This window comes from Andrena cerasifolii, chromosome 1, assembly GCF_050908995.1.
Source record: "Andrena cerasifolii isolate SP2316 chromosome 1, iyAndCera1_principal, whole genome shotgun sequence".
NCBI lineage: Eukaryota > Metazoa > Arthropoda > Insecta > Hymenoptera > Andrenidae > Andrena > Andrena cerasifolii.
The window spans coordinates 2,037,778-2,050,705 of record NC_135118.1 but is presented as its reverse complement, the minus strand read 5'-3'; the positions used below and the strand labels follow the sequence as shown (position 1 = coordinate 2,050,705).

The window sequence follows — 12,928 nt, the reverse complement described above, 5'->3', positions numbered from 1 at the left end:
TATTAATAAACTGGTTTTTATCTTGCGATCCCTGTGAGTTAGCTCAAATTGCAAAAAGAATCCTACATACATTCTTCGTATGACTATCCCCCGACAAATTGTAAAATTTCAGGACAACATGGCGGAGGTAACAAGACTTTTAGGGATAAAAACTGTGTTGGAGGAAAGTGATTACCAATATTTAGAAGAACACCTAGAGTGTACAGCGCCAATTGCGGAGGTGATTGATATTCTACAGGGCGACAATATTTTCTATGGCGCTTCTACTTTTGCCCTGTTTGGTTTCTTTACGTCGAAAATTGACGAAACTGGCGGAAAGGGAGTGGAAATATTGCAAACCCATAAGTACGCGTCTTAGCGCTTCGTTGAGTCAAGACTCGCAGTGTATTTGAATTTCACCACACCGGAGTCACGCAATTCCGCCCCGGCCGCTTTAACGCATCCGGAATTTGAAAGTACGCGGTTCCCGTGCATTTCCGAGGATGAGCAAGACAAACTGGAGAAGCTCCTTAAACGCGCAACAGTTGATGAAACGAAAGCTAATAGCGAATGCGTAAGCAGTCACAATCAGCCATCTTCATCGTCTAATCGCCACAGTTTCTTTGCGCGTGCGGTAGCAGCTGCGGAACATGCGTCTAAAGCGGCACTTCAAGCTAGTACTTTCTTGCATTTAGTGAATATATAGTGGAATATACGTAGGGGGACCGGGTATGGTTGTGACACGAGTAGGTTGTCACAACCGCTATATCAAAGAAACTATATACAAGAGGAATGTACTACTGCGAGATGAGAAGAGGACCGACTAGCCACAAGCTGAATTGTCACAGGAGCAAGGGGAATCGCCCGCTCGCTCTGTCGTCGAGGTAACTCCGATTTAATAACTGCTGGTTCTTTATTATTATAACTGGTACAATTTAGAAGTTTTACAGTGTCGATTCGGAACGGCGTTGTGACTTGACTAGTCTTAGGTTTACGAATGACCTGTCCCTTCGTTTGGGACCGGTATTTAACTTGGTTATTGGAAGGAATGGGAGGTGAGCTAGGCGAGCCTGAGGAATTTGGCAGAAAGGGGGTGTTTGGGAAAGGTGATATCAGGAGGAGTCATCTTGGCGACACTCGGAATTTGGAAAAAGGGACTGTTCTGGAAATCAGGATATTGTTTAAGGGGAGGTGGTTCTGGTCTAGAGCCCAAAAAAATAGGTGATATTTAGGAATTAATTAAAGGAAAACTACTATATATAATTGAATGGGACTTGTTGCACTGTATTAAGGATGTCTTAGATTATAGAAATATATTTTTTGTTTTATAATTAATCATTGCAGACGGCACTGGGGAGTCGTTAAAATCATGGGGTCAAAAAATTGATCCAAATCGGTGGGACCTCTATCTCCAAAAGTTATTATCCGATTCTACTGAAACCTTGTTTATTTTGAAGATTATTCTTTTGGCTAGGGGGGGGGGGAACTAAAAAAATTACAAAAACTACAATTTTTTGAGAAAATAACGACACTTCAAGTTTGAAATCACTTTTCCCTGTATTTTTCGTCCTTTCATCGCCTTTGAAAATTATAAATTTTCAACTTTTTGTAATTTTTTTAGTCCCCCCCCCTAGCCAAAAGAATAATCTCCAAAATAAAAAAAGTTTCAGTCGAATCGGATAATAACTTTTGAAGATACAGGTCCCACCGTTTTGAGAACACTGTTTCGAGAAAAACGCATTTGAAGTTTTACGTGAGCGCCGGAGTGGACAGTTGTTGCCCATGCATTTGCCGCTACTCAAATGCCTATAACTTGGGGAATTTTACGAATTTCAACAAATCCTTTTAAACACGTATTCCTAAAAGATTGAACATTCGAAAAATGAAATAAAAAAAATCGACACTTAGACCAAAACCTCCCCTTAAAGTTTTACGTAAGCGTCGAGTGGCCGGTTGTGACCCATGCATTTGCCGCGATTCAAATGCCTATAACTTCGGGAATTTTACGAATTTCAACTAATCCTTTTAAACACGTTTTCCTAAAAGGTTGAACATTCGAAAAATGAAATAAAAAAAAATCGACATTTAGACCAGAACCTCCCCTTAAAGGGATGTATTGTCCGGAGGGGTAACTATCTTGGCGACACTTGGAATGTGGCTTTCTTTTACTGAATAGTCGAATTTCCGACCGGACCCATCTCGCTGGGTCCGTACAAGGGAATCCCATTCGTCTAATGGAGGGGAAGGGGGTGGTCGATTGGCGACTATCGCGATAGCTCCACCCTATCCCCTCACAAGAAGTCCTACTTTTCGGGCCTTAGCGATTGTCCATATCCGCGGGCTGCTGTGGTTTGTTTCGTTCGCGTTCTGCGTTACGCGGCGGACTTTGTTGCAAGGAATTGGGTGGAGCGAGCGGGCGATTCCCCTTGCCCCTGTGACATTTTAGCTTGCGGGTAGTCGCGCTTCTTCTCATCTCGCAATAGTACTAACAAACCATGGCGATGCGTAAGCATATCGCCGCACAGTGCGGCAGATCGGGTCGAAACGCGGCACTAAGTCCTTTTACAAAAATATCGCCATACTGCAAATTTTTTTTACAGGTAGTTAATTGCACATTTGGGTCATAATTAGCATGATTGTTTTTCACATTCGTTAATTTTTAACGCGACTACACGGTTCTGAAGAGCACAACCTGGAAACTCTTCAGAAATAGTATTGTTATTTATAGTCTTGTTGCTTGTTTAATTCGACTAATTTTTTGTGGGATTAAGTGGTGAGGTATGTATCTGAAGTGTGCCAAATTTGATTTCGATATCTCTGATATTTTTGGAATTATACCTTACTGAATTTCCCAATTTTATTATATTTACAAATACAGTTAAGGGACATAGTACTTTTTTGTCCGAAAATTAATCTTTATGAATTTTTTTAAAATCAATCTTTATGAAATTGAAAAGCTAGAAAGATCGGGTTTGTTGCAAATGAATGATCACTGATTGAAAGTATTAAAAAGAATTCTATTAAACAAAGCCCCCCCCCCCCTCGCTAGAATCGCTCAAATGTGGTCCCTCGCGGAATGAGTAAAATTGCGATGTCATAAATTCCGCCTTTTAGTTATCTGAAACATGAAATCAAAGCAAGACATTAAACTTTATTACATTTTGTTTTGTTGACCAAGCCGATTCTTAAATTTCGCATTTAAAACAAAATAGCGGACTGTCAAACCTACACTTTCAGTGCCGAAAATCGATACCTACAGTTTGACAGTCCGCCATGTTGTTTTAAATGCGAAATTTAAGAATCGGCTCGGTCAACAAAACAAAATGTAATAAAGTTTAATGTCTGGATTTGTTTTTATGTTCCAGATAACCATAGAAGGCGGAATTTACGGCACCGCAAATGACCAACTTTGAGCGATTATAGCGAAGGGAGGGAGGGTGCAATTTTTTTAATAAAAATTCTTTTAATACTCTCAAACAGTGCTCTTTCATTTGCAACAATCCCCATCTTTCTAGCTTTTCAATTTCATATAGAAAAAAATTCATAAAGATTGCTTAATTTTCGGAAAAAAAGTACTATTCCACCTTAAATAAACAAATTTCATTAATTTTTCTTTGTCAATAGGACCACCAGTATACGTCCTAACTAAATGAAGTGAAAAAATTAACGATAAATATATGATTTCAGTCAGAAAATGTTTCGTGCCGCGTTTCGACCCGATCTGCCCCACTGTGCGCCGCACAGTGGGACGGATCGACGTTTAGGTAGCCATTCAGTTCATTTCTTACATATTTCATCATTTAATGATTATAATCTAAGATTACAGGTAATATATTGTATAATAAATACAATAATCATTTTTTTTCTCGTCGCTCTTTTTAACAATGGGACTTCAAGAGTCCCTTCATGTTGATTTCCATATATATACATCCATATATATGGATCGGGGCTTATTAATAAATTCACTTCCAACATATATTATTCATTATTATTATATTTGAACATTACTCAATTAGTGTAATTTAAAGTTAAAAAATACGAAAATGGTAACAAAAAATCTTAAGTTGGCAATAGAATATAAGTGTTTATATTTTTCATTACAAGAAAAAGACTAACTAAAACTATTCCAATGTGTAAAAGCTGATCATTTTCTAAAAATGGAAATCTAAAATTTTGTTTAGAATATTTAACCGAGGAAGCCCAGAACGCCCGAAATAATGATTTTAAAAACTACTGCGAATTATACGCAAAAAGAGCAGCCGAAAAATGACAAATCAAGATGTTCTAAATAATTTATTAATAAGCCCCGATCCATATATATGGAAATCAACATGAAGGGATTCTTCAAGTCCCATTATTAAAAAGAGCGACGAGAAAAAAAATGATTATTGTATTTATTGTACAATACATTACCTGTAATCTTAGATTATATTCATTAAATGATGAAATATGTAAGAAATGAACTGAATGCCTACCTAAACGTCGATTCGTCCCACTGTGCGCCGTCTCCTCCCCCATCATATAAGTGGTTGTGGAGTCGCACGGAGACACAATGTGTCATTGTTTGTTTTCCTGCGCTCGAACTAAATTCCGCCTATTTTCTATCAAGTAAGTACAGTAATCGCTCGTTATGAGTTCGTTTTTTCCGTTCGTTGAGAGTCCGGCGACTATCCCCACCGTTTCTTGGAAGCCTGCGGACGAGAGTGGGAGAACCGGACAACCAGCGAGAGGAAACAGCCACTGGCCGCGCGGAACCGTGTCCGCAACCCACTATGAGTCCGCCGCCAGCCCCGTTTGACGGACTCATAACGGGCGATTACTGTATAAGTTGTTTCTTAGTATTGACTATAACATTGTTGCATTATTCTCGTAGTTTAGAGTTTTTTTCTAACTTACTGTAATGATTTTTTTTTTAATTTTTTTTAGGGAGATGAAATTGTTTGACAGTTTGGGGCAAGTTGTCACAGAACATTTGGGATTAGGTGTTTGCCGCATGTGACAACTAATCCCGGTGTAACTTGCTGTATCTGCCATGTGATATTATTTTCTTGTTTGTTTGGCGACAGTTCTCAATAATAGTGCCGCAAACTTATAGGAAGAAGAGGTGAGGTGCCCCCGGAATTAATTTTACGTGCGGCAAGAGAGGGTATAAAGGGCAATTACACAATAAGAGGGATTGCAAAGGGTTATAATATAAATTACCGCACTCTAGCGCGATATTGTGAGAAATACAATAAAAAATTATATTACTTTCTTAATTGAATTTTTATTCATAAACTTACAAGGGAAAATCCCGAAGCCGAAAATTCAAAAAATTCTGAAACTTTGTGAATATGCAGGGGATTTCCTCCTGATTACAACGCAATTTTTGTTTGCTGCCAAAATACACTCTAAGGGGGTGAAATCAACCCCTGAAAATTCGGCTATTTTCCGATTTTCTGTTATAACTCGTGAACTGTAAGAGAAAGAAAAAAAGTTTCAAGACAAAAGTTACTTCGTTTAATTAAATCTATCATTTGGTAAAAAAAAATATTTTACAGTTCACGAGTTATAACACAAAATCGGAAAATAACCGGATTTTTCAGGGATCAATTACACCGCCTTAGAGTGAATTTGGGCAGGAAACAAAAATTGCGTTCTAATCGTGGGCAAATTCTCTACAAATTCACAAAGTTTCAGAATTTTTGGAAATTCCGGATGCAGGATGTTCCCTTGTTAGCTATCCAGATACTCTGACTACCAATCCGACCTCGGGGTATGTTGCCACAAAATAGTTCCTGCAAATAATATGAATTAGCTAGCTCCTAATCTGGTTGACAAAATCCACAGGACCAATTTTTTTTATAAAGCCGGACGTAGGTAGTTTATATTAATCTAAGTTTGACTGAACTTCCCCGCAGTCATAACCCACAAAAAAATTAAAACTAGAAGATGAGACAACCATACCCGATCTCCCCTATTCCTAACGTGTTGACATTTTACTTACAGGTATTACACTATTTCGACGAGGAAGATACAGAGTTTAACATTTTAAACAAATATACAATTATCAACAAAGTATTCTTAAAGTAGAATACTCCGCTGCCATCATCCGCTCCAGTAGAAAGACAGCATGTTTGAAAAGAGAGTGGATTTGAAGGCCAATTTGGAAGAACGAAAAGGAAACTGACTCCACTTTTTGAGAGAAGGAATTCTTATCGGTCGCTACGATGATTGAGTTGGTTGTCATAGTTGAAGATCAAAGAAGGTTTTGAAACACAAGTTCATTGGTATTGGTGAGCCAGGGCCGCAGCAACGCTAGAGGCCGGCGAGAGGGACGTTTCCCAAGGAATATGGTTTATCAGCTTGTTAGTTAGGGGTGCGGATGAACCTGATGCGAAGTCAGGGAGTCGCGGGATATGTTAGCTATGCCTCGTAATGCAGAACTCCTCGAAAGATGTCTCGGAGGATTTTCTCAAAATGTGTAGGTATTGCTCCAATCGCTCTGGAATGGAGCCAAACTTCAAACAATATCCGCATAACTTCCGCTGATCGCCGTGCCTGACTTGCGACGAAAGAAGGCAGACTTTAAATGAGAAGGAAAAGAGAGGACATAGATTCTATGTCATAGAAGTCCTTAATCTATTGGAGAAACATGTAATGTATGGACCAGGCATCGATTGAAACCCGTAAGTAGCAATTATTAAGGGGGTATTCTACCCAAAAATTCGATTTTCTTTTTCTTTTTTTTTTGATTATCTAATAGTTTAGGGTTTCGAAAATATGTACATAAAATATTTAGGCGAAATTCGAAAAACTCCCAGAGTTATAGGGGCTTAAGGCTGCAGCGTGGCTCTAAAGAGGCTATGACTGCCAGCAGAGAACAGACAGCTACCCAACATGATTTTTTTTAAGTTGGGGAAGGCTTCCTCTACGGTCCTGGTGTGCCAGATTAGAGATAAGTTACAGAAATTAGTTCTTATCTGCAGTAACTTTAAACGCGTTTTTCTCGAAACAATTTTTTTAGATCGGGCGCACATTTTTCTCAAAACTAATGGACCGATTGAGCTAAAATTTTACACACGTTCAAAGTGAATGTGTACCTATAGCCTGAACTAGAATTATATTAATAGTTTTAATACAACCTCCCCCACACCTGGTTTTAGCTCAAGAAACGTCGAAAAAATCAAATATCAATTTTTAAGCAGCTGCGATTTCGGTAACAATGTCCGGAATTGGTTACATCTACTTTGGGCGATAACTACACTCATATAGATTAAAAACATCTTTGGTACTTTCGTTTCAGATGACTAGGACGGCCGCAATTCGTGCGCCCAAGAGGGCCGGTTTTTGATGACATGACCTGCGCTTCGACGTGTAACTTGTACAAATTTCAATATAAAGCATTCCAAAAATTTGTGTTGATAGTTCAAACACTACTAAATATGTGTGCGAAACGCCTGCGCTGTAGGTGCGATAGGTTTTCCAGAATTAATTACCAAATATCACCTTCAAAAATGAGTATTATCTAGACTAGAATACTCCCTTAATGCGTAAAGTACAATAAAACTGTATGTCCAACTTTAAACGCGATTTTCCATAAGCTACCTACCTATTTTCCATAACCAACCTACGTTTTCCACAACCGTGAACATAAAATCTCGAAAACTATTCCCCACAATGTGTCGGGAGCGCCTTTTTAACAGAAATTCTTAAAAAAAGATAAAATATATTTTTCCTACAGAAAACAAGAAAAAATCGTATATAGCAACATAAAAATTGTAGTAATTTTTTATCAAAATTTTGCCTCCGACACAAGATAGAGACTGTCTTACACATTATAAAAAAATATATAAAAAAAATTTAAGTTAAACGATTTAAAATGCATTAAAAACTATAAAATAATTATTTTCTTGTACTACAATTTCAATGTTGCCTTCTTACTTTAAATAAAATCGTGGTGCTGTATTAAATTGATTCACATTCTGGTATGAAATATCCCACGCCACGATTTTATTTAAAGTGAAAAAACACTATCGAAATTGTAGCACAAGAAAAAAATTATTTTTTAGTTTTTAGTGCGTTTTAAATCGTTTAATGTAAAAAGTTTTTCTATATATTCTTTATTTCCTACTTTTTAGTGTCCAAGTTTTATTTGGGTGTATAGGCTGATTTCAAGTCGTTTAGAGTTTTGGTTATGAGTTATATTTATTTATGACTGGGTAATTTTAGTAAACAGTTTTTATATATTTTTTACTTTTTTTCAAGGCGATTGAATTGGTGGAAGCGGGTGAAAATGGAGTTGACAGATTTGAACCAAACATAAACCAAGCATAAACTAAACATACCGTAAACTGGGATGACTTTGCCCGGCGGGGTGACATTGCCCACTTTTCGGAAAAACTTTACTTTATTTTATTGTGAAATAATTAGAACATATGGTGTTTTGTAATCATAAGCAATAAATTCTTCAAGGTCAAACGAAAAAAAAACAATAGCGAATTCAATCATATGGTAATTTTTCAGTCAGAGTAAAAAATTACACAAACAAAATTTTTTTTCCACGTGAATTTTGTGATCTCCGAACTTTGTGTTGTTGAGAGAAAATAAACCTTAAAATCTCGTACAAAATTGTTACACGATGCTAAATATTTTATATGATCCACATATTTTATCCTTTTTTTGTAGGAGATGCCCAGAGTTTATAAACCTAAGCTTGGAAGTCGATCGTACCGAAATTATTCCGACGAAAAATTAGAGCTGGCGTTAAAAGCAATGACGGAACAAGGTTTGTCGGGGAGAAAAGCCGTCGAAGTTTATAAGATTCCCCGGAAAACCCTCGACAATAAGTTCAGGGGTTTATTCGTCAAAAAATGGGGGGCACAGACATGTATTTCGGCGTCGGAGGAGAAGCCAATAGTAAGAAGAAACAAACATACATTCAGCAACGAACACTTCAGTGTTTTTTTTAAATAATTTTTTTTTAAAAACATATGTTTTGATAATACTAGTCTTATGTATCCATTAGAATAAGAACGATTGCTCAATCATAACTGAATAATGAGTTTTAGGCACGTTTTCACTGAAAAATTTGACGTGGACAAAGACACCCCAACTGAGTGGGTCAATTTGCCCACCATGTTTTTGGCATTTTAAAAGCGTACGTTTAAGTAAAATTTTTTTTTAAAAGCCTATTTAAATCTACACGCCATCTACCCTATAATAGTATTTTTCAAAAAAAAAATTAGCGCACTAGGAGTGCTAAAAAAAGTTATTTCAAGTTCAAAAGTGGGAAAAGTCACCCCAGTTTACGGTACATCAAATATACCTCCTCAAACATACAGAGGATCGAAGCTAATATAAATCGTTTAAAAACGCTTTTGCTTTGTGTTTTAGGTAATTCACCTGTCCGGAATGATGTATAATCTGCTTCAAGGGGAATAAAACCTGATGTTGCTAATGCTTCTATCATCTACGAACTTTAGACTAAGTAGACACGAGCCCCGGAGCATAGATACGTACCCCTTTATATACTGGAAAAATTGGGCCTAAAACTGGCGGGGATATGCATGATGTCGCTTTTCGTCACGTCGTGTCTGCGCGTGGGCGACACCTGCATTCAGTCTCTCTCCCTCTCTCGCCCTCTATCCCCCTCTACACTCCATTTCATATAAGAACGGACCCGTGCACCTACCAATTTACGACCGATCTGCGCAGCTCCCACGGATCTGACGCACGCGATTGGTCGTAGCACTTTCCCCGCCGGTTTCCTACCAATCAACAGTATATCCCTGCGCGGAACGAGTCCGATCTAAAGTGGACTGCAGTGTAGTAATCTCATTTACTACTTTTTGAAACGTACATCAACATGAAAGAAACATCGCCATAAGCAGCGAACAAAATAAAGTATTCCGACTTTGAATTCAAAGCAGAATATTAATTTTTCAAGAATTTCATTATGGTCTTAAACTCTACATTAAGGCCATAATTTGATACGCAGACACTCGCTACTACAATTACCCGAGTTGTGCTTTCGCATTATTAACTATTATGCACAGGCCAATCAAAATATTGAACTAAGCACTGTATTGAAATTACAAGAAAGAACTGGTTATATAAAATAAACCATTATTGTTATTGAACTACATTGAATACTCATTTTCAAAATTATTTAAATAACTTTAGCTCCACTGTTATCAAAAATTAGTTAGACCAAAAATTTAAATATCTTTAACAATATTTTTGTCAGTAGAATTTCCTATTTAGAGTTATTACAAACTAACACACGGCTTAGTAGACGCTTTGCCCTTATATAGGTATATATAGAATTCAAATACAAATGAAAGTAAAAAAATTATTCGAAGCTTCGGATGAATTCCCGTCGAATGAAAAAATTATCTGTGGCTGTCGGATGAATTCCCGTCGAATAAAAAAATTATTTGTTGGCGCTTTAAATAAAAAATAACTCTGGGTTATTTTTATTTGATGAGTTTCGAATAAATTTTTTATCTTTTATTCGAAATCAATTTTTTATTTGAAATAATTTTTTGCCCACACCTGACCGCGGCCGTGTCTCGACCAGAAAAGTTCCTTCTTTACTTTACCATGTATATTCGGTAGTGATTAGACGCGAAGTAAAGCCTTTTAACAATAGCAACCAGTGTATACAGCTTAGTGATATATTTTCTCCTTTGTAGAAACTATTATTTTATCGTATGCTATATTTCTTGTCATCTTCTTATGCATACAAGACTCCGGCCATCAGCGTACAATTTGCTGGTATAAAGAAGTGGCCCCGAATGCGTGCGTTGTTAGTGCATAGTGCGATCGCGAATGAGTGAAATGTACCAGAGGGAGTAAGTAGAATTACAGTACGAACGATTCGTGAAATGAAAAACGATCTTTTACCTCATTGATGTGCTTGTAAGTTTTGATGAGATCGACACTGAGTTTCCTAAGGGGGGCTGTAGCTGGATCACGAAACCTGTGGGGTATCCTTGCTTGCATGGCGTGGATATCCGCGGGAGTTTCTTGGGGCACCCCACCGGCACCACCACCGACACCGGCACCTCCGCATACTGTGGGGGGCAGGGGCTCCTCAGCTACCAGGCGACCGTAAAGGGGTGCGCCACCGCCACCACCGCCGCCTCCACCCGCTCCCGCCCTCCCGCTCACTGAAAATCAAACACCATAAGATTAGTCGTATACCGCTAAGATCTGTTGCACGAACACGGTGTTTCGTTGGTCTACATTCTATATCGGAAGTTACCAATCACCATTCAAGTCAGCCCCGAATAACTGAACCGCGTCCTGAAAATGGCGGTGCAACTCATCAGAGCATGATTCGTCGTGAAACATGTACAAAAATGTAGAATAAATTTGCTTGATCGCGCGGCTGCTAGGAAGAACGATCAGAACGTTAGAGTTTTGAATTTTTAATGTTACTAGCTACATACGTTGTCGCGCCGGAGTATACTTATTTTTCAACTAAGCAGACTTATTTCTGCACTACTGAACTTATTTAAGGACACCTATTGTACCAGAATTTTACATTCAGAAATTATTTAATCGGATGAAACAATTTGCTCTATTTCTTTGCGTGTTTGTTTCCTGAAGAATCGTCCCTATGCTTCATAGCAAACGGTTCAAGACAAAGGAAAGGTATGAGGATCTGATTAACTACGATACTATTTAATTGCTATTAAGCACGTATGTGCATAATTGCATTTTCTTCATAATGGACTCATACTTTTTGGTACACTAACCGATATGGTGTTGTATTATCTGCAAGAAAGTATTAGCAGCTCTTTTAATTTTAACCGCAAAAATAATTACGCGTTCTCTATTACGTGGGCGTTATTATGTATATTTACAAAAACTTGTTCCATGTCAGTAAGCACCGTGTAGCTTCTACTAATACCTAGCAATAGAAGGTATGTTGCATGTAACAACGTGAAGCCTGTAAATACATGACCAATTCACTATGCTTCTTTCTATTGACACAGGAATTAGAGGAAATTTTCGAATCAAAATTAAGGCTCCCCCAGACCAACGCAATTATGGCTCCTACAGACTGACGCGAATATTCGCGGCACGGAGCGGATCCGACGCGGATCAGATAAAAGGCTCCCCCGAACTAGGGCTCTTGATACCCGGCGACCCGGGTACTCGGTTAACCGGGTGATACCCGGTTACCCGGGCGCTACCCGGGTCTGCGGGTAATACGGTTACGGGTACTCGATACTCGTATGATACGGGTAACACAGTTCGACAGCCATTTCAGGCAGCAAACTTCACGCTGGTCGAACTCGCTTTCTTCTCACCCTTGTCACGCAATGTACTATTACTTGGTTATCCATATAAGAAAGGATTTAAAAAGAAATTTACGAGAAAGAAGACAATGAAGCGTGGCTAGTCTTAAGGTTGCGAGAAGCGGCGTAGAAGGATAAGGTAGGCTAAGTTGATTACCCGTATAACACGAGTATCGGATACTTGTAACCGTATTACCCGCAAACCCGGGTAGCACCCGAGCAACCGGGTAGCACCCGAGCAACCGGGTAGCACCCGAGCAACCGGGTAGGACCCGGGTAACCGGCTAGCACCCGGGCAACCTGGTAGGACCCGGGTAACCGGCTAGCACCCGGGCAACCGGGTAGGACCCGGGCAACCGGGTAGGACCCGGGTAACCGTGTAGGACCCGGTTCATTGGGTAGGACCCGGTTCATTGGGTAGGACCCGGTTCACCGGGTAGGGCCCGATTCACCGGGTACCCGGGTAACCGGAAACCCGCGAAAAGTAAGAGCCCTACCCCAAACCAACGCGAATATCGACTCCGCGTCGCGGATAAGATAAGGCAGCAGTTTTTTACACGTGGTGGCTTATGGGCAGCCTTATCTGATCCGCGCCGGATCCGCTCCGCGCCGCGAAATTCGCGTTGGTTTGGGGGAGCCTTAAGGCTGTCCATACGCCG

General features: G+C 39.1%; 1 protein-coding gene across 2 annotated transcripts in view; it reads right to left on the bottom strand.

The window, feature by feature from the left end:
• Mnb (minibrain) overlaps nt 1-12,928 on the bottom strand; it is a 92,667-nt gene that overhangs the window by 25,574 nt on the left and 54,165 nt on the right. For both annotated transcript variants that reach the window (XR_013085379.1, XM_076813055.1), the window contains exon 2: nt 10,867-11,132. Coding sequence is in view for 1 of the 2 variants with exons in the window: in XM_076813055.1 (XP_076669170.1) it covers nt 10,867-11,132 (266 nt within the window). In the remaining variant the exon portion in view is untranslated. The remainder of the gene's footprint in view (nt 1-10,866; nt 11,133-12,928) is intronic.